Source organism: Lampetra fluviatilis, chromosome 64, assembly GCF_964198595.1.
Source record: "Lampetra fluviatilis chromosome 64, kcLamFluv1.1, whole genome shotgun sequence".
Lineage (NCBI taxonomy): Eukaryota > Metazoa > Chordata > Hyperoartia > Petromyzontiformes > Petromyzontidae > Lampetra > Lampetra fluviatilis.
In genome coordinates, this window is record NC_136338.1 from 1,427,317 (window position 1) to 1,453,437 (window position 26,121).

Genomic DNA, 26,121 nt, shown 5'->3' on the forward strand with positions numbered 1-26,121 from the left:
GTCAGTTTAATATCGTACTTCCCGTTATTAAACGTATTTGTTATAAACACAAGAACAATAACAAAGATGTAAAAGCACATTCTACCTATATTTGTGGTACAGCCCAAAATAAACGCACTTGCAAATACTTTTACATTTCGTACAACTCACAGGCAGAACCCCTCTCGCTATTGGCCAATCCGCGCGCGTGCCCTTCACTCTGAGCCAATCGGAGGGCGGCGCATGCCTATCCGATGTACGGATTGTGGACGGAGGCGAGCCGGGCTATTGTTGTTGTTGAAGATCGCGTTTATGAACATTAATAAATAGTGCGGCAACTGGTAATTTATTTTACATTCTCTCACATCACCTTCCCTTGTAAATACCGCGGAGTTTACTACCGCAGGCTGCTGTTAGAAATGTTTCTTGCCGATTAAAATCGTGCGTGCATTCGCCTCATCGGCTCTGCTGCACCGTCAACCACTGTTGATGTTTTATCACATTTTACACTTTTAAAACAAAAATTTGTAAGTCTCAATTGTGTTCACATGCGTGCTGTTTTGTTTGCACGCCGGAGTGCCGTATCGGCGCGTCAACAATTATTGTTTTACCTCAAAAGGTCGATTAATCGTCGGTGCAGGTACGGACAACATTGATGGACGTCCTCGTCATGGTAACGTGGAATGTCCACCGCTGGTTTCAAGGCCGGCGGTGGAGATGAGCGGGGTGACGTTGCAGGAGGAATCCGATGAGCTACCAAGCTCTTTGTCTCACAGATGTTCAGTCGGGGCACGGAGTTAGAACGTTACAACAAACAAAAATAACAAAGACACTTCAGGAGTGCAAAGTATAGGCAAGGTAGACACATCACTTAAACATACACACTTTTATTCTACCATGTAAGGTGTGGATTAAATGCTTAATTGTATGTCATCAGTGCGCATCGATAACAATGATCAGTTATTTGGGATTTAGCTTTGGCTCTGGCATCGTTAATCTTTTTAGTTTTTGCTCGTACATTGGTTATGATTCCTCAGGTCAAAGTTCATTCCATTTGTGCCCTATCAGTGCAGATCATTGGCACAACCACCGATAATGTCATCAAGATGCTGTTAATGATAAAAGGCCATCAGTCACGGCCAATATCAATATCTTCAGCATAATTCGATAATCGCCATCATCACTGAGCATTGCCACAACCGCTGATGTCATGTTGGTATTGTGTAACAACATAAATAATCTTCACACTACACGCCTGTGTTTTCTGTATCTTGTCCGCCACGTAAAAATATAACCGTGTTTTTCTCCACATCGCATCAGCCACATGCTCTACTGGGACCCAGTCCATTGTTTTCAGCCGAATTGCTTTACTCTTTGGCTCTTTCGGTAAAGTCACGTAGGTATAAAATAAAATAAACCACGACGTTTCGATTGCAACACATGCAATCAGCATCAGCTGGGCGTATATAATCTCTTACCACGGAATCTCTCTCCCACTTCAGCAGCAAAACAAAATTATTGCTGTGGTTTTCCCACCTGATGATGATTGCTTGCGTTGCAATTTAAACTTCGTGATTTATTTGATTTTCTACCTACGTGACTTTACCGAAAGAACCAAAGAGTATGGATTACTGCAGTCACGAAAGCTTCAAATCTAGATCGCATTGCTTTAATGCTGCTGTACAAGCAAAACTATGGACCGGTTTTTATATTAAGCCTTGAATCGTTTCTGGCGAACTTCCAGATATCTATAGACAACAAGGGCCCTCTTCTTTTAGACGAGGACCCTATATGGATCCGATAAGCATCTGCCAATTGACAGCACAATTTGAATCATCACCGTTACTAATCACTGCCACGATCGCTGTTGATATCATGTGATCGCACCTGTGATGTCCATTAGTAATTTTATCAGAATTTGCATCGACTATCATCGGTAATCATCTTATTTGTGGGCACCTTAAACGTATGGAAGAGCTTTAAACCGAGTGCAGTTTTAGTCATAGGCAATGAGACTACCACCACCTATAAAATCAGTGTCAATACAGCCACTGTGTTTGTAATCTTTTGGGCAATAAATAATCACCGTAATGATCACAACAACCATTATACCATTATACAATAATCCAGGTCTCCATTGACATAGAGACGTATGGGTCCATGTGCTGACTTGATATTTGTGATAATGATGATCTAGCTTTCTAGCAAAGTACTACAATCACTTAGTGACATTATTACCTTCAATCCTTATTAATCACCAATTTATTTTCTAATTTTAAATCTTCAACAAAACTCCATGGGCAGAAAGCCCGTGGGTGTCCAATGCAATGTTTCTGATATGTTTCCACTTTCCTCTATCCTGTGCCACAACATGTTGAGTTTATGCCAAGCTCAGTTTCCTTCGCATTACCACCTGCATCAAGTCTTCTGTTTATGTTCAGCCTTTTCCTTCTACGATTGTCACTCTAATTCTACCTGCAGTATTATGAAAGTGTATATTATATCATGTCGTGACAAATTATGGCAGTTGGCACTGTGAAAGCACGCCCATAACGTTTTTTCACACGCTCGTGCATTCACAATGAGAACATTTATTTTCGTGGTATTCACAGGATTGCCTTTTGTCAGAGCTCACAAGGAAGGGCTGGGGTTTTTTTTTTCAATGGAAAAGTGAAACGTGGCCAAAAGTCGACCCACGTGTCCCCGTTGGTCGCACGCCTCGAGTCTTTGTGTTTGTTGTTTGGGCACGTGCAAAAATAACAATAAGTAACTTCAGTTTCACTTCTCACGGAAAACATCGTGGGTGCTATTTGCACTACGTAAAAATCTGTTTCCACGCTGCCGAAAGCGCTTTTGTCGCGATGGATCATGTCTAATTTCACAGGAAAATCTCTCTGAATTCTAGGCACGTGGCATAATTCGCCCGCTTCCCGAGCGATTCAATGAAATGTCACAGTGCAGGGTGATAGTTTATTTCATGAATATAATTTTTTTCAACATTTTTCACATCTTTTTCTGTCGCATGTGTACCGTTTCCCCTCTGTACAGTTTGAGTTATTGACCTCCTTATTACAGCCCTGCCTTGTTTGTACTGGCTGTGTTTTGTCTCAATTCATTTGGACTATTGTATTAATGAAGAACAATGTCTTTGCATTTGTATAAATCACAGTATCAATGTCTCAGCTGACCGTGTGACTCGGGAGTGCTGAGATTCTTTGTTTAAAATCTGAGCAGTCGCCCAAGATTAAGCCACATTCTTAGCCGTAGCCGGCTAATGATATTACCAAGGACTAAACAACAACCCCCCATCGTATTAAAGTAGTTTTTTTCACAATATTCCAGCTCTTGATAATTAAAATGTTCAGTTATATTGACATGGGATGGACACTCTTTGTAGACCATTAAAAGATGTGACCCCTCTTGTGGGGGAAGAGGCAGCATGTTGAAATCATGTAGTTACATCACATCATCTTCCAGCCTTGTTTGAAAATACTAATTTATTTCATAAAGCGTCATTCATGCAAATATCCTTTAAAAAACACTGAACATTGCAAACCACTTTAACATCAAAAATAGTACAAGGCACAACACAGATACACAACACAAACACCTCCAAATAGCACGGTTGGCCACATAAGATGCAAAAGAAGTTCAACTTACATACATACAAAAATACAAGGTGAACACAACACGAACCAGAGACACAACACAAACACGATCAAGGGTGTCACGGTGAACGCAACACGAACAATGTGGAGCAACAGTAAACACTTAAGCTGTTGATAATACAAAGTTATGCACTACTCGCTGTGAAAGATATTGACATTGTATCTCATGGAACGTAACTTATGGCACAATTGCATTATAATTGCTCACAAAGTAATGACAACATTGATTCAAAAATAGAAAATACATTCGCATACTTTTCGTGGCTGCCAGAAAATAGGACGTGTCCAAGAGGACTCGCACGGAGAGAGATGGAACGATGAAATCGGTTCGTGTGCACGGACTAGGTGGATTGTCGTTTGACAGAATCATTAGAGGTGGCGCTTTCTTGGGGAGGCCTTCATCCTGCAGTGAATTAACCATGGCTGATGATGGTACACATTGCGATGCATGCCATGGGACATTTATTTGGCAGTGTCAAAGTATGACAAGTAAGAATAGGTTTTAATCTTGATTTGAAGCTTTCGTGACTGCAGGAATCTATACTCTTTGGTTCTTTCGGTAAAGTCACGTAGGTAGAAAAAATAATAGATCACAACGTTTTGATTGCAACACAAGCGACCGTCATCAGGTGGAACAGATATGGCTTCCTGCAGTCACGAAAGCTTCAAATCAAGATAGCAACAAATAGGTTTTACCCTTTCCAACAATAATACAGGTGTTAAGATCTTCTTGGTTCTTTCGGTAAAGTCACGTAGAAGGGAAATAATAAAATAATAAAAATTAAACATTAAATGCAATTCTCACGACGTTTCGGCCACAACGCAAGCAGCCGTTCCCTTCTACGTGACTTTACCGAAAGAACCAATAAGATGAATCCCTGCAGTCACAAAAGCTTTAAATCGAAATTTAGGTGTTAAGATGTTCAAACACCAAATAGAAACCTTTTGCAAGGAATCGTGTCTGCATTCACCACACACGGTGCTTGTGGTGAACATGCAAACTAACATCCTCTGATAATATTGTATTTGAAACGGATTGGCCTACACCAGACAGCAGCCTTCTTTATGGCCTAGTCTCACCAGTGTCAGACTAGAGAACAACGCCAAAAGGCGGACAATATTATAAAAAATGAAAACTGTTCTTACAGCGTCATGGGAAACTGATATCGCGATGATCGCCTTATCGTGAAATTTGTTTTCCTATCGTTTTGTGAAAAGTAATATCACGTCGACCCCGGTGTGCAGGCAGTCTTTCCCCCAGCTTCTCCGATTATCACGGTTGGCTACGTATGGTGCGAAAGAAGTTCAACATGCATACATACATACAGCCGACACAGCACTTTGCACCCTCGGCGTGTGTGGGTGTGCGTGCCTTGCCATATACTGGGGTGTGAATAATTTTAGAATGGCCATGGCTCAGGTTCCACATGGTCATCCGGTGGCTCCCCGGTGGGCTGGGAGCGTTGAACGGTACCACTTTGCCACACCCAACTTTTGTGGAACTTCTCATATGTTGAATGGCTGGGGTGGAGTGGTGGAGCATTGATTAGAACTCTCCGCTACGAAACCGGCGACGCTTGAGTACGGTTCACAAACCGCGGCTAACGCTGGTTGGCGAGTGTTAACTGAGCTGGCCCAGCGCGGTGAAGTATGATCAAGTGATCCTCATCACCGACGTGGCGTTGGCAGGCCCTTATCTAGCAGTGGATTGACAAAGCGCCGGAAGTCGGGGAGACCCGGACCCCTTGGCTCAACCCCTCTCACCGGGATGTTAGCCCAGGGAGCCTGGCATGGGAGCCAGGCAAGGAAAGGATGTCCTACTAGACATCTGTGAGCTACAGGACATCTGTGAAAAAGAGCTTAATAGGTCATCGGATTCCTCCAGGCTAAATACAGATTCTGATTCTGAAAGGTGTCTGCTCGGCCGATGAAACTAAGTGAGTAATTTTAGAGACGCAAGTCAGGTGAAAATAATAAAGAGGTTAAAGCGCAGCCCCGTAATTTCTTGGCTCGCGTCACTGCTGGCCGAAGGATCTCCAGGAGGGGGAAGTCTTTAGCTAGAGGTTGGTGACCTACTACTCCACGCTGGATTGATGTCTTGGAAGACTTGAGATTACCCAAACTTCCCCCGCACCTCCGATTAGCACAGTTGGCTACGTACGGTGCGAAAGAAATTTGACACACACCTCAATGTCCTGATCAACAAACTGTGGGTGTACCCATTTATAATGCTGAAGCTTATGGTATATGCAGTAATAACGGTGATAACAGTAATATGTAGCACGGTGTTGACTTTGTAAAAAGAGTCACCCGATTGTGTTTTGTTGCTTAAGGCTCAGCAGTTCACATCACCTATCAGGAACACAGCCGCCGGCATGGGGAGGGCTTGCCACTACTGCCTCAAGTACCTGCTGTTCGTCTTCAACCTGGTCTTCTGGGTGAGTACCCTCCTCACTCAGCAGCTCGCTCATTTACCAGCCCATCGATTGGATTACCCACTCACAAACACACTGACCTACTTACCAACTCATCCACTCACTGAGCATCTCACGAGCTCACTTATTTACTAACTTACTAAACCACCCACTTGTTTATTCACTTCCTAACTCACCATCTGAACTACTCACTGACTCGCTTATATTACTCACACAAAGTCTCCAACTCACCCACTCGCTTAACTACTAACCAGCTCACTCACTAATTGACTCACTCAACTACTCACAACCTCACTTCCTCACTTGCAACATGCTAACTCGTTAATTTACCCACCACAAACTCGCCCACCTACACCCAACTGCTCACCCACTGACCTATTCACGGTGACTCCGTGGCCGGGCGCCGGCGCGGTTCGCCGTTTGTTCCAGGGGCTCACGGTTGGAATCCAGCGGCCGCCTCAGTTATCACTGCCGGTAGCGTAATAACCACATCGGCGCGACTCACCGTCTTGCTTCACTCACAGCGGACGACAAAGATCCCCTGACGTCACTCCGCAAGACTAGGCCATTGTGCGCTGGAGTCGGCGTCCGACTTTGAAAATTACCCGCAAACTACTCGTTTGGATAATAAACAGCAATCAATCGCCCTCTACTGGCAGACGAATGCCCCAGGTCACTCTGGAGGCTATCCAAACGAAATCCATCCTGGCCTCTTTGAGTTCTCACCTGGCAACACTAAACACACTTGAACTTGAAGCCACCCACCCACCCTCTCACTCGCCCAACCTCTCACCCGCCCACCCTCTCACCCGCCCACCCTCTCACCCGCCCAACCTCTCACCCGCCCACCCTCTCACCCGCCCACCCTCTCACCCGCCCACCCTCTCACCCGCCCACCCTCTCACCCGCCCACCCTCTCACCCGCCCAACCTCTCACCCGCCCACCCTCTCACCCGCCCAACCTCTCACCCGCCCACCCTCTCACCCGCCCACCCTCTCACCCGCCCACCCTCTCACCCGCCCACCCTCTCACCCGCCCACCCTCTCACCCGCCCACCCTTTCACCCGAGCACCCTCTCACCCGCCCACCCTCTCTCCCCCCTCCCTGCCTTCCCCCCGTTGCAGCTTGGTGGCTGCGGCGTGCTGGGAGTCGGAATCTGGCTGTCCATCACGCAGGGCGGCGTGGCGGCCGTGTCTCCCAACCTGCCGCTGCTGTCGGCCGCCAACCTGCTGATTGCGCTGGGTGCCGCCGCCATGCTGCTGGGCTTCCTGGGCTGCCTGGGCGCCATCAAGGAGAATCCGTGCCTCCTGCTCACCGTACGCTCGCTTACCCGGCGGCAACTTCGCGCTCGAGAATGACCAATGGGAGCAGATGCCACAGAGCTACTTACCTCTGAGGTCCCTTCTAGGCGGGGGTGCCGCGGGGGCGAGATGTTGACTCGCTCGCCTGGTATGCAGGAGGTGATGGGTTTGATTCCGACTGATGCCTGCTGTATATTTGGAATTTGCGTGTTCTCTCTCCCCGTTGGTCGTGTGGATTTTTCTCGGGTTTTTCCCTCCACATTTAGAAACATGCGTTTAGAGTATTTGGCTGCTTTACATTTCCACGTGATAAGCCACTTCGTTGAGCTATCATTTGTGACGCTTCTGAAACAGAGCTAATAGCTCAGTGGGCTTTGTATGTATGTTGAACTTATTTCACACTGTACGTAGCTAACTGTGCAGATTGGAGGTGCGGGCGAAGGACAACAAACTAAACACGCCGCGTCCTCACAGTGCACTGACTGACGTCGCTCGCAACATAATGCATCATTAGCCCTGCGCCTGGCAAAGGTGCGGCTTTACCTGGTAAATTAAAATCTTTCACAGTTTCAATAAATCACCACTGTACACTTAAAATCCCGGTTCACTAACAGACGGTGGAAAATGGGATTGGATCCCCTTGCATCTCAGCGTTGGGGACCCAGCAAACGCTCGGCACGTACGATTATGAGTTGCCCTCTGGGTGACGTACTAGTATGACTTGCCCTCTGGGTAAGTGGGGAGAGAAAATCGCCGTCTCGTCTTCTCTTCCCTCCCCCCGTCTAGTTTTTCGTGCTCCTGCTCGTCGTGTTCCTGGCCGAGTTTGTGGGAGGAGTTCTGTTCTTCGTGTACCAGGGACAGGTGAGCGTCGGGTGCTGAACGGAAGGGAAGATTCTGACTAATAATACATTTTTATTTATAAACTGCCCCCTTAAACAATTGTGACTCGGGGCGCTACGCACGAAAAGGCGGTAACAATTAACATCAACTCAAGGAAGTAAGAAGTGAGAAAGACGTTTGAAAACAACTAGAGAGACAAAGACATTTTAAATATTTGTGGCCAGGGCGTTTCTGAGGTGGGGTTAGGAGTCACGCTAAAAGGTTGGCTGATCAAGGACAAACGTTTTGATTTGCCATTTTAAGTGTCGTATTATTGAAGAGTAAATCATAAGAGAATTGTTTTTTTACCCTTTTATCTGGCAACAAAACTGACACCTTTTTTTTACAAGGAGTCATGTTTGCATTGACCACAATACCTGCGGTCGGAATGCAAACAAAAGTCACAACTCTGATAATGTATGCACTGTTCTTCAAATTGATTGGTCCACACCAGAGACAACAGCTTTTCTTAGAACCCAGTCTCACATGGTGTTGGACCAGATGACACCAAAAGAAGCATACATTATCAGTCGACCTATAGGGGAGGCCTATGAATGGTTCAGATAATCTTCACTGGTGTTGGCCGTGAGCAGGAATCGAACCCGGGTCACCGGGTTCGGAGTGCGGCGCACTAACCGCTACACTACCGCTCCCGCCGCCCCTGCTACACACAGGTAGAGGACTGGGCCCAGGACGACCTGAGGCAGGGCCTTCACCTGTACGGCACCGAAGGCAACGTGGGTCTCACCAACGCGTGGAACACCCTGCACTCCGAGGTCAGCTCCCATCACGCTATGCTCATTTTACAATCGCGCAGCCATTCCCGAGGGCAGAGCGGTGACGCCCGGCAGACGCCGTTCGCAACAGCCGCCTTGACTCAAACGAGCTAAAGAACTCGCGTTTTCCATATTTCCGTATTGTTTGTTGAATACAAATGTTCTGGGTCGGGCTCTCGCTTTGCACCGGGTGGGCCCTACTTTCCTTCCGTCAAAATTGTGGGGGGGGTGTGGGGGGCTGATCGGAAATACACCATCAAGCGTGCTGCGATCGGAAATGTCGTAGGTGGGAACATATTCATTTGTCATTTTACATTTCATTTTGTCGGCGCAACGCGGTCTTGCAAGTGTTACTGCGAGGGAGCTACCCGACTCGCGTGAGTCTGCAGTGCATGGAAACGCTGCCTCGGTTTATTTTATTTAGCCCTCCTCTAGATGCCGTCCGTGCTTTTCCCCCTCCGTCCCACCGCATTGGATGCGACGGTTAAATCGCGTGCGTGCCGTCCGACCCATCCCTCTGCCCGCCCACCCGCCCGCAGGTTGGCTGCTGCGGTGTGCACAACCACACCGACTGGTTCGCTGTGTTCGGTGAGCGTCGCGTGCCGGACTCGTGCTGCCGGGACTTTGCCAGTGGCTGCGGCTCCGTGCCAAGCTCTGCCTACGCCAGACCGGTGAGCCAGTCGCCGCGTGTCTCTCAGTTTTATACAAGAGCCTTGACGCACGGTGCAATTGTACCAGAGACAGGCCAGGCCAGGGGAGGCTGGAGCGCTTGGTAATACGTGGAATTCCATTGGCAAAACCGAGCCAGCCTGGCACAGCTTAGGTGGCCAGCAGAAGCCAAGCCATGTCATCGACGCTGCCGCCGGTACACCGTGTTGGAATGAGTCGAGGCACGCGTAGGTGACGCGTGCGTAGGTGACGTGTACGTTGGTGCGCGTTAGTTTAACAACAAAAGCACGCAGCTGTTGTGCGCATGCAAAACAATCCATCGGCATTTCCTGAAGACCGCCGATTTGACTGCAACTGCGGTGCGGTGACACCCGGAATGTTGACCGGTTTCGTCACATTTTGATGGTGACCTAAGCCAAGAGGATCACAATGCAGATCTTCAGGAAATGCTGATTTTCTTGTTGTCGTTGTTGCAAACTGCACGACTGCATTGTACACGTTTCTGTCTTGTTTGAAACGCATGACTTTTCCAGTCTATGCTCGTATTCTGTTGCGTTGGAATTTTCCTGTCACCAATTCGATCTTTGTACGCATGGTAGAGTGTTACGATTAAAAAGGCTAATGGCAGGCTTAAGTTGAGCCAACTGGCAGTTGAATAACGTTGAAGTAAAATGTATTTGAACCTGGAGTACTGCAAAGTACAAAAAGAAGACTAAAAATATGGAAAATTTACCAAATTACGAAAAACTGGAATCGTGATAATCGTCGTGTGTTTACATTTCTATATTGTGAAATATGATATCGCAGAGAGCATTTGAGAGATTCGGCGGAAGCAAGCAAAGGCTTGGTGTGGTGGCATCGGCCACGGTGACCTTTTGACCTTGACCTTTCAAATATATTTTTTTTTCCAGGGCTGTTATGAAAAGTTGAAGTCGTGGATCAAAGACAATCTCATCTACGTTGGAATCTTTTGCCTCGGAATCGCGACCATTCAAGTAAATCCACAGCTGTGCATTAAACAAGTTTTTTTATTGTTTTTTTTATTATGGGTTTCTTATACACAATTGTATTGGTCGCATGCAGGCAAACGTCATAGTTTCAAACGTGAACTCTTCGCAAAATCCTCTTTAGGGAGGGGTGGGGGGGAATGCTTGCTGGTGAGCTGAAACGGTAGTTTCAAACTTCATGTTTGTTGAGCCAGTTGAGAACTCAAGAGACCAGGATAGGAGTCTCATTTGCAAGGGTGACCTAAGTAACCGAAATTGCAATTGACAAAAGTATACAAAGTAAGGTGCAGCAACGAAGTGAATCGATCGGGAATAAACAAATAACAAATAAAACACCATCACACGAGGGATAGAAAATAATGCAAAAGAATGTAAAATCGAGGCTAAATATTTAGCGATCGTTTTGTAATCGGTGGGAGAAGTGAATCTGAATGGATTGACTTTGGTCGGTTGTGGTTCGAGGTCGCCATTCTGTGGTAAGAGTGAGAGGAGAGGATGGAAATCTTATCAGGCAGGAGTCGGGATGGGGGTCATGGAACTCTCGTTTGCACGGTCGGTGGGAACAGCATGAGGTTTTCCCTGTGCAGACATTGCTGTGCTAACAACGTGGTTGCACTCTCTCGTCTCTTGCACACAGATCCTGGGCATGGTGTTTTCCATGACAATGTTCTGTCACCTTCGAGCCGAGGAGAAAGACTACGAGTGACGGAGTCCAGCTGGTGTGCGCGCGTGTGTGCGCACATGTGTGTGCGCGCGTGTGTGCGTGTGTGTTTACGTGTCTGAGTACGTGTGTGAGCATGTGTGTGAGTATGTGTGTGTGTGGCGAGCCGGTAGTACAACGGTTAGCGCGCTGCGCTACGAACCCGGCGACCCGAGTTCGATTACCGCTCACGGCCAACACCAGTGACGATTATCTGAACTGGTCCTGGGCCTCCTCCCCTATGTCGACTCAGCCTAAAATGAGTATCTAGTGCGGTGTGTAAACATCACCAGGGAGACAAAGGCGGCCGGGCGTGGTGCTGGCTACCCACCCCCTTGTTTGCCATGTTGGCCTTCATAGGTGCTCGCTAACAGCACTTGCACCAACAGTCTGTTAACGCTATACGGAGGATGTTTGTTTTTTGAGTGCGTGTGTGTTACGTGTGTTGAACGACGCGCATCCGCCGCCGTTCACCGCCTCCTGACAGCGTTACGAGATGCCTTCCCCTCGACTGCAGAATTTTTCTTCCCATGGCATTCAAATGAGGCCCTTAGTTGTGCCCGTTAGGTAATTCAGCTGTTGAAGCTGCTTATTTTCAAGAGTAAATGAAGGCCTCTGTTTATGTTGGAGATGTGCTCCTGGCAGAAGCGGCGTTCGACGAAACGACGTGAATTGGAACCTACATTAACGTTGACTGAATGATAGAAATTTAGGATACGTTCCTGGGGGAAGATTTTCAGTCAAAGAGTGCAGGGAAAAAATATTAATTCGGCACCAAAAAAGATACCCCCCGAAAAATATAACAAGTTTAAATGAATAATGTAAGTTAACACAGAGTACTCACCAGAGATAGCGATGGGGATCTCAGTGTGTACTACACCGCACCTCCGATTAGCATGGTTGGCTACGTATGGTGCGAAAGAAGTTCAACATACACAGCATTTAAAGCAGTGTTCTTCACAAATTTTCAGAGGGGGTGGCCACTTTCGCCAATAAGACGTCGTCAACGTAAGGGCGGCCACACATTTGAAACCATTGGGGGTTTGACAGCAGCACGATGATGATGTTGGAGGGGTGTTTTTACTATTTGTGTATTGTCGGGGGGCCGCACGTCAGGTGGCGCACTAAAGGGCCCCACCAGTGGCCCCCGTGGGTCTTGCAGTGAAGAACTCCGATGGAGGGTATTTGGCTGATATTCTTAGGTTTTTTCCGGTAAAGTCACGTAGGTAAAAAATTAAAATTAATAAAAGTAAAAATTTTATTGTATTTTTATTTTACTTTTATTAATTAAATTTTTTTTACCTACGTGACTTTACCGAAAAAACCTAAGAATATGAATCCTTGCAGTCACGAAAGCTTTAAATCTGGTATTTGGCTGCTCTACATTTTAACGTGATAAGCCACTTCGCTGAGCTATCATTTGTGATGGCCAGGTCGCTTCTGAACGAGACATAGTGGAGCTCAGTACGGCCTTACCTGGTAAAGTAAGTAGATTAGTTTGGCGACGCTGTAAGCACAGAGGCTTTGAGCGCCTGCCAGAGTGGGCGCCGTGGCAGAATGCGTCGTCGCGCACGCCGCTAAAACCGCCGCGTTCTTTAAACTTTTTCAACAGAACGTTGCGAGCGGATCGATGCATTTTAAATCGAATCGTGTTCCCTAATCTGTTGGCGACGTTATCGTGAGACGACGCATATACCCAGCAACGTAAATGGAGGAGTTCCTGTATTACATTTCTGTTTTTTTTATGTATACCTATTTTAGTTAGCTCATTAGGTTATTTGTTCAAATATTTGCCAAATATCTAACTTTTTTATATTGCAGTCGTAGCATAATTAGATAACATAACAAGCATCCATCTATGAGTCCAGATCATTGCTTTACATAAGCATTGGTCTCAATAGGGAAACTCTGGACTGGTTTTAACCTTCTGGGTCTCATCAGCAGTCCCACCTCTGTTAAAAAGTTCAAGTTCACTTTTATTTTGCTTACAATTATCTTCAAATTGTAACTTAACAGCTGTGCAACCCAGCCAGATGTTAGTTACATTACTATGGGAGGTGCAAGTTAAGTATGTTATGAACGCCAAAACGCCACTGAATCGAGTTAAAATAGTTTTATTAACGTCATTTTTTTTAAAAACATGTCGCACTGAGTTTGCCGTGCCAAGTTAGTCTGCCTTAAGGTCCAGAATCCTAGTGCTTTTATTGATTTTTTTTTCTAACAAGAGGTAGGCAAATGTCCCCTGATCTGCGGTACCTGCTGAATCTGGGATAGCAGATATTTTTACTTTGGCCACTGTTCCAGCGGAATGTGCGTACTTTACATTTTAATTATTTATTCACGTATTTAAAAATAGACCGGTGTGTTTAGATAGCTCTGCTGGAAGGCACTCACGGCACTGAAGCAATTTAACAGCGGCTCTGGCAGAATGAAGCGATGAAGGTGCAAGGATACATCGGTGCCAAGGCCGGTGACGACCACTTGTCCTTGACTTTGTAAAACATGTTCGCCTTTTTATTTAGGAATTGATTTGAATGCAGGCAAGTGTGTGGTAGGCGAGTCACCGATTCACCAATTACAATCCATTCTCGAGCCCGTGGTTTGTCATGTAGCGCGAATGGCATAATTTTTGAGGATATTTGCTAATTGTATTGGGAAATGTTACATCTGCCTACAGTCAAATCACCCATCTCTCGTCAGATATCAGAAGCCAAGCAGTTGTGAGCCTGGATAATTCTTGGATGGGCCACCACCATGCAAAACAGGTTGTTAGAGGCTGCTGCATGGCTATATTGTGGTCAGTGCATACAATCCATTTAACTTTACTTTAAACCCTCCCCGCCTTCGCCAATTCTCACTGACCAGTGTGCGTGAAGTACAGTGAACTCACCCCCATATCCCACACGGCATGTGGAGGCCCTTATCCAGCAGTGGATGGACGAATGGGCCGTGCGTGTGAGTGCACGATGCAAGCGCTGCGTCTTGGCTAACGGAGGGAACGGGGACCGTGGATGGCGTGGGTCAAACCACAAAGGGATACAAAGTGGATGGTTGCGGGCCTGCTGTTTGTGACCTCTGTTGGACGAGTTTTTTTTTTTATCCATCTCCATGATCAATCCCTGCAGCCTCTCGCCCACGAAATTGTGCCCGCCCGCCGCCTTTCCCGTCCTTCAAATGCAGGTCCGACACGGCGCTTTGAATCTGCCGATGGATAGATGCGAAAACGTTGCCCACGTGGGGAAAGCAGGGGCAGCGTAGAGGTACAGGGTTAGTGGAGAGAGGAAAAAAAACACGTTAATCCGCTCGTGTGACTCATTTAAAGTTCTTAAATTCGTGGGTTTTTGTTTGTTTTGGGAGGGGTGTTTCAAACCATCCGCTTAAAAGTACTTAATGTCGCCACAATTCAATCGAAGCATCAAAGCCGTTTACACGTAAATCCGTCAAAGGCGGGTCTTACCTGGGCAGGACGGACTCAAATGAGAGACGTCGGAGTCCAAAACCTTGTTTACAAACCCGTGAAATAATATTTGTGTTAAACCCGGTATATGAAGGATTTTTTTCAGCGGCAGACCTGGATTTTCAGGGCCACCCACGGCTGTTTAAAAAAAAAATCGCGAGTCGCGTTCACGGCAGTTCTTGTGAGCAGCGCCTGAATATACAGGCGCGCGCGACACGTCTCCAATGCAGTGTTTGTTCTTGGTATTTGCTGTTTAATCTCTTCTCCCGAGTCGGAGCGCCCGTCACCATCGCCACCTCCACCGCGCACCTGCTCTGAAAAAGGGTCACGCACCTGGAGGGGGCAGGGGGGGGGGGCATGTGGGCGCTCGTTTCTGGAGCTTCTTGTTTTGGCACAGGTCATGGTTGTTGCCCGACAGGGTCGAACATGTTTACTTGGTAATCAACGTTTTTGGGTTTAGATCTACAACTCGCATCGTAACAACTGCCTGATTACTAATCTAGTATATAATTACAATAACCCCCCCCCCCCCTCAAATCGTTGCACCTGATGAGTTGATGAGTTAATGATGACGTCACCCTGCTGCTGCTCTATATAAGAACGGGAGACAGAGCAGAGCTTCACCATTCTGGCGAATTGCCCGATGATACTGGATGCAATTACCAGCGAAACGTCACAGTACTCAAAAATTGAAAAATGTTGTGGTTTCACGCTTCAACACACCGGTGGGCTAAAGCAGTGAACTATTTGTCCTTTGTCAACGTGACACTTTTTTACTGATTGGCCGTGTCGGGTGGTGGAGGGTTACGACACATTTTTAAATAACGCGATCTAAACCCAAAAACGTTGATTATGAATAATATTGGTCGCGAAAGCCTCACACGTGTTAAACTGATGTTTACTTGGGTCCAGGCACAAACGTCGTTCCCTCGGTAACTCCTGCGGTGAAGTGTTTAGCAAGCTGTAAACTGAGCGCGTTCATTAAAGAGGATTTAAAGAGAAGATTTAATGGGACGTTTTGCGCATGTTTTAAGTTTTCACCCGAGTAAAAAAAAACTGCCAATGTAGCAATTCGATTTAGACATAGGCTTCAGGTATTAGCTATGTCAGCACATTAACAACGCTAAGACTGCTGTATGTTTTTGTTATTTGAAAAATGGTAGTTCCGGTTTCTCTGCTTTAATCAACAGGGGTATTGTTTACTATATTTAAACTGGATTATTCGTTGCAGTGTACGCGTTTGTGTTGGTAGTGATGAACAAGCACAAAGCCAAAATATCTCTCCCCTGTGGTCATTAACATTTCATTAAAGAATGGTCATCGTCCTTTAAATAGACTGACTCTGCCATAAGCATGTGGAATTTTCACCGCACCTACAATTAGCGCTGTTGGCTGCGTATGGTGCAAAATAAATTTGACATAAAGACAATGGAGACGAATGCCGTGTGGAGAGACTACAGGGAAATGATGTGGCTCAGAAGGTGCAAGTGATGCAAGTGGAAGGAAAGAGATCGAGAGGAAGAGGTGGGACGATGTGGTGCGATCGGACAGTGGTGGGCCGAGGAGTGGAAAGAGAGATGGCGCAGGACAGGACGGTGTGGAGAACGTTGGCAAAGACCCCGCATGAGTGGGACATGCGTGGAAGAAGATGAATGTCGTGTCGCGCTTATTTAATCAGGGAGACACTTAAAAAAGACTTTGATGTTAAGTTCAAGTAGCTCAGTGCTTATAAGGTACAATGTAAAAAACATTCAAATTCTGTCCCAGAGCTTCAGCAGTGGGTTGACGGAGGGCTGTTAAAGAACTGAATTTCATATAATCTCAAGTGTGCTGTTAATGACCAGTAGCGGTGACATCTCGTTGTCTGACTCGGTAAAAGGGGGGTTTTGAGAAAGTCACGACCTGGAATTGAAGCTTTCGTGATTGCAGAAATTATACTCATTGGTTTTTTCGGTAAAGTCACGTGTGTATAAATAAAATAAATTTTATTTTAATTACATTTTATTGTTTTTTTCGGTGAAGTCACGTATGTAGAAAAAATACAATTAAATTAAAATACATTTTATGTTTTACTTTACCGAACAAACAATGAGTATAAAGTCATGACCCCCATAACAACAATACGTACTCAGGCTGCGTCGTGCGCTTCAAGTTGTGTTCACAAAGAAAAGTGACTTACAAAATAAAATCCAATATTCTTGGTTCTTTCGGTAAAGTCACGTAGAAGGGCAATAATAAAATAACAAAAAGACAACTTTTTTAAAAAATACTTTTTTTTTTATAAAATAATAAAAATAAAACTACAATTGTTTTTTCTTCTTGGTTCTTTTGGTAAAGTCACGTAGAATGGAAATAATAAAATAATAAAAATAAAACAATAAAATAATTCTCACGACAGACCTGGTCTTCACCTGAGGACGGCTGCTTGTGTTGTGGCCGAAACGTCGTGAGAATTATTTTATTATGTTCTATTTTTAGTATTTTATTATTTCCATTCTACGTGACTTTACCGAAAGAACCAAGAAGATGAATCCCTGCAGTCACGAAAGCTTTAAATCGAAATTTACAATTGTTTTTATTTATTAAAAAATAGAAACTATTTTATTGTTTTATTTAATACAAAATTTTTTTTTTGTTTTATTTTTATTATTTGTCTTCTACGTGACTTTAGCGAAAGAACCAAAGAGTAATTCCTGCAGTCACGAAAGTTTCGCATCCAGAAAGAAAAGTGACTTTAAATTAACGCTTCAAGTTCATCGTTAGGACATTAATGTAAATTCGACCGCACTCCGATTCACCTGAATACACCAATGCACTGATCCATTTAAAGTAATTTCTTTTTCACGTAACTTAACCTTTGAAACTTGTGTTTAGACCGGCACCGAGCCACGTAGCCTAGGTGCGTATCTCCAAGAGACATTTCCCGGCAGGTTTGTGTTGTCATCTTCACCGAGACGTGTCAAGAGACGTGTCAAGAGACGTGCATGTTGTGTGGCGTTGACGCTTGGCATCGAGTCGCGACCGTGCGTGTGATGGGATTGCAGTATTTATGCTCCCTGAGGCCAGAGTGTGGCGTGAGTTGGAGTTTGCATGTTTGTTGAAGTAAAATGTCGAACAAAGCACGCGTTGAACATGGTGATACGTTCTTGACTTAACGCTTTCGTGACTGCAGCAGTTCATATTGTTGGGTCTTTCGGTAAAGTCACCTAGTAGATCGGTCTTTCCTGAAGACGACTCCTTGCGTTGCGATCGAAACGTCGTAGTTTTCTGTTATTTTTTAAAATTTTCTTTGAACCTATCTCCGTGACTTTACCGAAAGACCCAAGAATATGGTGACGTTCATTCGAGCCGAGCCGGAATCCTCAATAAATGCCGTTGCTTGCTTGCTGGCTGTAAACACATTTCATTGGATCATACATGTGATGGATTTCCTTAACAGCCACATCATTCAACAACCACGATGAGGTTCACAACACTTCTCTTTCTATAACATGCACTCGCACTGCTCCACTTGGGAATTCCATCCTCCCATCATCATCATCATCAGTCTCTTTTTTCCCCCACGCTCGTTTACAGAGTTCGTTTGCCCTTGGTCATGTCAAGAAACGCGTGAGCTCATTTATGATAATTATTATCGTGCAGTATGTTGCTGGCTGCTTGGCACTATTGGCCTTTGCTCCGCAGGCGTGATTGATTTTTAAAAAATTATTTATGAAAATTGTTTTGCGGTGTTCTGACGCAATTGGGCAATACATGTAATACAAAATAGCACGCGGACGCTTTTACACAGCAAATAAGACACTAAAAGATTTTAAAAATCCATGCATTGGTACTTAAGGCTTCAGAACACCCATAGCAACATCTAATACTGAAATCTGACAAGAAAACCTCATCATATAGTACGGGCTGAAAAACCACGAGTTTCAAATATATAAGCGTGTGTAAAAAGCACGGCATTTGTGTATTCTGTGTTCAATATTTACATGAAAAGCCATCGCAATTACGATCAACTCCCTCTCCGAATTCCATCAGGTCATATCGAGAACACGTTCTCCGTATGGCCGCCCCACCTCCATCTGTACTTTGTGGGGATCTGCCTTTCCTACTGAATGCGAACGCTGAGAAGCAGATGTGAATACAGTCTCTTCACATGATGTACTCGCCACTGGCAGCCGACCGAAGCTCAGAGGTCGCAACCGGGTACCCGATACCCGTACCCTACCCGATACCCGGCTACCTGTACCCGGCCGGGTACGGGTACCCGTTTGCGACCCTGGTGCGGCCGGGTACGGGTAAGGAATCAAAACCCGTTTGCGACCTCTGCCGAAGCTGTTGTATGTGGAGGGTCTTAATATATTATTTAATTTAATTTATTCTCGCAAGCTCGTGTCTAGGGGTTTTCTTACATCAATTGTAAGACCTTTTCCACAATGGTCACCAGGTCCATATATCCGTCCAGCAGTACAGGCTTTGTGAAGCAATACCACTCGTGAAACAGAAATACACCACTCGGCACACTACAACGCTGAGTATTTCATAGATCAAAGCATCAACTGGTGTCATAATCACGTCAACTCTGCATCATTATTCTTCTGCAGCATACATGAAAAACACACAATCGACCAACGCAACCGTACCAACCAATATATGATAAAGAAAAATCTGAATGTCTCAGTGTATAATCAACTAACGTATAAGCCCTCGAAAGTGTACTACCCCTAGATTTGAAGCTTTCGTGACTGCAAGGATTCATATTCTTAGGTTTTTTCGGTAATGTCACGTAGGTAAAACATTAAAATTAATAAAAGTAAAATAAAATAAATGTTTTACCTACGTGACTTTACCGAAAAAACCTAAGAATAGTGTACTACCCCCCCTCTTTATAATGATGTTGCAATTAGAAGAGATCTGTTACCAGGCAACCAACCGCTAGATGATCACCTCCTTCGCTCAGGTGAGGTTCAGGGCAGCAGTCTCTGCAGCGAGCCACGCACCTGCACGCACTGTCCCAGTGCTTTGAGCGAGGATGCAGTTCGCTCCTCCACGCTCCTCCAGTGTGTCCTGCACAGGAGCCCCAATCGCTGACAAGGCTCTCAGTCGACCGCTGGCCGTGCCCGCGCTGGCTGGCGCACAGCAGATGCCCGTCACTGCAGCTGGCAGAGTGAACCTCGGCGTTGTCTCCGGCGTCAGGTGCCAAGGCTTCTGCACCTCCACTCAGGCGATGGACTCGGTAATGCTTCGTATTAGACTCACAAATCAAAGACTAAAATTGTATGCACTCGTGCAATACTTAACAATATAGGACCACGGAAATGTTGCACTTCTTCAAAGATATATCAAAACCAACCCACATTATCGACTACAGTAAAACATGCAAACTCAATGATATAGCCTTAACAAAATATGGAAACGCACTGGTGTAAAAACAAAAGAGTTTACTCTCCAAATACTTAACAGTATACAGAAAATATCGGCAAAAACAAACGGTTCTCTGGAAAAACAAAGTCTGTGCACCTCGCAACAGACCGACCAATATCAAGAAACAATAATTCTACCAGTGATACATCAGAACAATTACCAGTGGGCCCTCTGCGTGGGGCAGCCCCTGGGAGCCATGCCTTTCGCATAGACTGATTTGAGAACGTTAAGTTAAATATTAAATGACAATTTTCACTCATAAATATTAACTACCGTTAATGCAACCAGACCATGGGATGATGTAGAACCGTAGTCTTTAGACTGGTAGGCCGGATGCTATATCCATGTATGGTGTAGGCTACTTATTGCAAGGACAAACATCTTGATTTGGGACAAACATTTTAACTAATTTCGGACAAAGGGCCTCGTGAAGGTCCCAGGTGCGATGTCTCTTATTTAGATATTTCTGGGCGTGAGAATGAAAGCCTCCCTTCCTAGACCACATGACTGCTGGAAGGAATGGTCTGTTTTAATGAGCTCAACATACATGGAGGATAAACGAGAGCAACTGAAAGACGCTTGTGATTAACAATTGTAAATCTAATATTAATTACGTATTGATTATGAAAAAGGGGTACACATCCAACGGAGCCCCGGAATCGATTGACCTCCTACCGAGGACCCATTTCCTCACGGTTATCCAAATCCCAAAGCCTCCGTGGGAGTGAGTAACGGAACCTGTTGAATTAAAATTTAACCAGGTGAGAACTCAAGTTACCAGAATAGTCACATGCACAAAAGTTAGTGGGTGGGTGTGTGGGTGAATGAGTGGGTGAGTGAGTGAATGATGGAGTGAATTATTGTGTGAGATGGTGGTGGCTGAGTGGGTAAATGATTGAGATGGTGAGTGAGCTCAAGTTTGTTTTACCAGCACGAGACCACGATCGTCTCATTTTGCAAGCATGATCTGGGTCGGCAAAACAACCGTGTGATTAGAAATTTAAAATCTTGCATAAACATAAATGAACGTTCAATACATTATTGCCTGTAGTGCATGTCGGCACAGGCAGATTATTTTAGACTAACCATCGTGCAATTACGTTACGGAAACATTATAATCGGGCGACTTGCACTAACGTGTAAACAACACTGTGGTAGCTCGTTCAGCCACATATTGCAGAGGTTCGCGGTTCTACTCTAGCGGCCCCCCGATTATGTACCGCCGGTGTACGAACCGTAATTAGGGGCCGTCCATAAATGACGTCACGCACCTAGGGGGGGGGGTCAGACATTTGTGACGATGTGTGACGAGGCGGGGGGGTTGAGAAATCTGACGTCACATCAATGCGCAACTTTAAATAAATATAGACAACACGTTTTACTTAATTAAATAGACTTTTTGATAAATGTTTCTCCTACAACATCACAGTGCAGCGCCCCATTAAATACGCACTACAATGACAATAGTTTAAAGCGATTTGAAGCATGTTTTATTTTGAGGGGGGGGGGGCAGAGCTTTGTGACGTCATATTTGAGGGGGGGGGGGTCTGACTTTTTGTGACGCCGTGTGCCGAAGGGGGGGGGGCAAAAATCGTCCAAAAATCGCGTGACGTCATTTATGGACGGCCCCTTACTACTTGCTGTCCGCTTCACCGTGGATGATAAAATTCCCGTGACAGTTTGCTCAAGGGAGGACATTAACAAACCCGACACTGAGCTACTATAAGGGGCTGGAGTGGTGTATTTCCTCTCTCGCCAATGCTAAAAAGTGAGATTTTCGTGTAACGCTATCCGCATCACACCTCCAGTTTAAAAAAAAAGCCCAATGTTAATATAAATAACACCGCTTAGATGTAAATGAGACCTCGTCTAAATGAGACCTGGACGAATGATTTGATTCGAATATTTTTCTCCATTAACCTTTAATGCTTTAAATGACAAACGAATGGCAAATGTCACTGAAGCGCTTTTTTTACTGGTCTGTGGCCATGGACCAGAAATAATTGTAACAGCTTCGATCTATTCGTGGGCTTCAGACCGAGGCCATGGTGATTCTGTAAATGAACCTTATGGCGGTACCCCAGGGTACCATAGTCCCCCGGCTCTCGCATAATGTCCGTGACGCAGTCATTCTTAGTCTGTTGATGGTCGGCGATGCGGAAATCGACTCATCTGGACAAGCTGTACACGATGCACGATTAAAAGTTGAATTTTTCGAGAACGGATTTTTTTATTCTGTTTGGCATTTCGACATCGCGGAGTAGCATTGATTTCGGATTGATTGGTACCCCAGTCGCAGAATTAAGTACACCCCTGGAAAAAAAAAAGTGTCCCAGAAATAAAATATTTAATTGCCTCTGCTATTTTGTATTATTTGGTACCCCGGGGTACCGCCATGCTCGTGAACAATATTTAAAATGAAGCTCTTGATTTGCATGAATGCGCTTTGTTCCACACGTTCAAAATGTTGTGCCTGGTACAAAACAACTAGGAAACCAAATTCAGATGCTCATATTGTTTATTCGTTTTGGTGAGATACACAAGGCAGATTTTAACCCGTTCAACAGAAAACCCCCACTTAAATTGTTAACATGGTTTCTTGATTTTTTTTTCAGTGTGTATAAAGTAAATGAATGAAAAAATATATATACATTTAATCTGGCTAAGTTGTGTCACATACATTCAGATGCTAGTGAATATAGTTGCTTGCAGTTCAGGTCATACCTGTATCGCTTACCTTTATCCTCTATGAAATCCAACAGGTTACTTTGGATTTTAAAGAGCACTCAACACACACAATGCACCCATCTGAAACTCTCAGGCAAGTAACAATTCATTTCCCCATAAATGTCATTGTCACTGTTCAGGGTCACGATTTCATTTTATAACCGTCAAGTTTTGACAATCTTCTTTATTCTGCATTGATTGTATAGTTTTGTCTGCTCCAACAGCTTACATGTGATATGAACGGATCGTTTACATATTTATTTCATGTGTTACAACAATGCTCACATATGATTTGATGCAAGTGTAGTAGAGTTACCCACTCGATGTTCACAAACTGGGAGAGCAAATCGTTAACAAGGTTTTCCCGCTCAAACTAACGGTCAGGGTCTCACAAGCTGTGAGAGCTGACCTTAAACAAGGTTTTCCCGCGCGACCAAACGGTCAGGGTCAGATAGGGTGAATTGGGATCGAAAAGCAGATTGGGAACGACCAATCACAGGGTTCCACAAGGTGGCCGGGGATTGGACAACCCGGCCACGAACAAGTATAAAGCCAGAGCGCTCAGAGCTCTCGGGGAGTTCGACTACACGAAGACCCAAGACGGCGGAAGAAGCCTAGGACCCTGGACCAAGCCCTCCAGCCCTTATAAGGGCTAGGGTTCAGAGTAACCAGTGGTCGGGGAGACATCTCCCTAGGTCCAGTCAGAGGACACTGAAAGAGCGGGATATTAAGTAGCCTGTAGGGTATGGGGGCTTGTACGTTCTGAGTGCATAGGGACTGTGTTAATAAGACGAATAAAAGTGTGTGCTACAAAAGACGTTGAAGAGTCCGTCTGTACAACACTACACAAGTATCATAAACTTAATGCAAGTATCATAACAGTAAGACAAAAGACCAATATTCCACTTAATTATATTCACCTTGTAATAGTCAGTGTTGTGCTTTTAAAATTATGGCTTAGCTCAGTAGGGTTGTCCAACCCAGTGGTATAATCACTTTACCACATCTTGCACTTCTCTAAACATTTTCCACCCAGATATTGTTTTCCAATCTATTCCGATGCAGCAGACTCTCAATTATCTGCAATTACATTAACCGCACATATGCAGTAGTTATTTGGTAATCCACGATGTTAAAATACTGGTGTCTAGCCTATTATTCGTCCTGACACCCTTTCACCCATCTTCGTTACGTCTTTTGCTTGGTGTTTCCTGATCTGCTCATGCACATCTGACATGCGAGGACACCCCCCGTTACACCTTCCCTTTGACATAAAACCTCTGAACTTCGATGACATCTACGTTTCCTCCCCATGGAAGACAGCAAAGCAATGCCCGGGCCAAACGACATCCTGGTGATGTGCACTGCGAACACGTGGTGTTGGTGACGATTTTGAGGGCGACGAGAGGTTGAGTCATAGTTTTAAATGGTTATTGATCCCTTGGGTTGGCTTGTTGTGGCAGGCACTACATGACCTCGCTTGTATTATCAATTCTGCCGATGACAATATCATCCGGAATGTCCTTGATCTAGTCAGAACTTGGAAGCTAAGCAAGCATGAGCCTGGACATTTTATGGACGATCACCATGCACAGCAGCAGATTGTTGTCAGCTGCTGCGGAGCTACTTGGTAGGTAGCAGAGGGGAGTGCAGCAAAATCCATTGTTGTACTGCACTGCTGGGCCCCCACATCTACGCTCCCCACCTTCAAATACGGTAATTGCCATGACCCGCACAGCATTTGAATTCCCTCATCCAGCAGTGGATTGACAAAAGGGCTGTTCATGTACACGCATTATGAATGGTAGCGATTGGGTGATTATGGCCAGGATGGTCTGAACAAAAAAAAAACCCTTCATTAAACACGACGCTGTTCGTTTATTTTAATTAACATTTCATAATTCCTCACTAGTGTTTATCTGAACATAGGCTTCCCCACCAGTTTATCGCGGTTAATTGAGAATCCCCCGTCACTACTGCACCCGCTCACGACCGCCCTCACGTCTCCCTAGCCCCGACTCACGGATTCGCCTGTGCCCTCAGCACTCTCTTGCGCACCAGGCGGGGACTGTGAGCGTTATCGAGGCCCACGTCACCTAGCAGGGTCAAGTCGTCAGCGATGCTGCGCGCGCTGCGATCGCAGGCGAACTCCTTACAGCCGCACTCCTCGATGAAGGTGTACGTGGCATCGAACTGCGTTCCGTTGGAGCAGAGGAAGCTTGTGCTCCGTGGGCGAGTCTTCATGTCTCTGCAGCACTTGCATGTGTGGTTGACGCTGTTTCCTTGCTCCGAGTACCTGGACACACCAGGGTCACAAAGCTCATCGTTATTTCACGGTTCACTACGTATCGCTTTTTTCTTTAAAGATACCGGACGGGGGCTTGTGTTGCCTCCGAAACGTCGTGATTTAATTTATTTCAATTTTTTACCTACGTGACTTTACCGAAAAAACCAAAGAGTATGAATCCTTGCAGTCACGAAAACTTCAAATCTAGAATTAATACCGGACTCCGTTTAGCTGTGTTCTAACTACGGATGGGAGGTGCGGCTGCCTCCTCCTCGAGTGGTCAATAAGCATAACTGTGACTGCAGTAAGGTGCGGTCCATGACTAACATCAATTTGTAAAGAATAGGTCTCTATAGTCGTCTATGGGTCTCTTATGGGAGTCTATAGGTCTCTGTGGGTCTATGGGTCTCTATGGGATTGTAACCGTAGCGTAGTGCGATCCATCATTCAAATCACCAATTTTTTCCCCCACACGCTTTTGCAGGAGATACAAATGTAATCCATCTGGAGATCCTAGATGCCATCAAAAGGCTTGCTAAACTCAACACGCACAGTTTTCAACTCGGTCCATTGCATTTCAAATCCCTTTACAAAATAAATATTCAACAGAATTTGCTCAAACAAAGACTCCGAACGTACATGGAGTAGGTGGGGCAGACGCCTTCGCAAGACACCACCTCCACGGGTTCCACACTGCTGCACGCGTCGTAGAAGATGTACTTAGACGAGTTTAACAGTCGGCAATTGCCTTTTGGCGATTCACCTGAGGACAGAAAAAATATGAACACAAATCAAACTATTGAAATAAGGCACAATA

The 26,121-nt window shown here is 45.3% G+C and overlaps 1 protein-coding gene across 1 annotated transcript; it reads left to right on the forward strand.

Annotated features, from left to right (window-relative positions):
- Nucleotides 1-236: 236 nt before the first annotated feature.
- LOC144951859 (tetraspanin-4-like) lies at nucleotides 237-17,279 on the forward strand. The gene is made up of 8 exons (XM_078882207.1): nucleotides 237-320; nucleotides 5,981-6,085; nucleotides 7,208-7,399; nucleotides 8,171-8,245; nucleotides 8,938-9,039; nucleotides 9,579-9,710; nucleotides 10,620-10,703; nucleotides 11,353-17,279. The coding sequence occupies exons 2-8, from the start codon at nucleotides 6,023-6,025 to the stop codon at nucleotides 11,419-11,421; spliced, it is 717 nt and encodes a 238-aa protein (XP_078738333.1). The 5' UTR covers nucleotides 237-320; nucleotides 5,981-6,022; the 3' UTR covers nucleotides 11,422-17,279.
- The last annotated feature ends 8,842 nt before the right edge of the window (nucleotides 17,280-26,121 follow it).

Excerpts from the sequence above, each read along its gene's own strand:
- LOC144951859 (XM_078882207.1), top strand. The coding sequence starts at position 6,023 with ATGGGGAGGGCTTGCCACTACTGCCTCAAGTACCTGCTGTTCGTCTTC. Across the intron at positions 6,086-7,207 it reads TCTTCAACCTGGTCTTCTGG|CTTGGTGGCTGCGGCGTGCT; the intron begins GTGAGTACCCTC and ends CCCCCGTTGCAG. Across the intron at positions 10,704-11,352 it reads TCGGAATCGCGACCATTCAA|ATCCTGGGCATGGTGTTTTC; the intron begins GTAAATCCACAG and ends TCTTGCACACAG.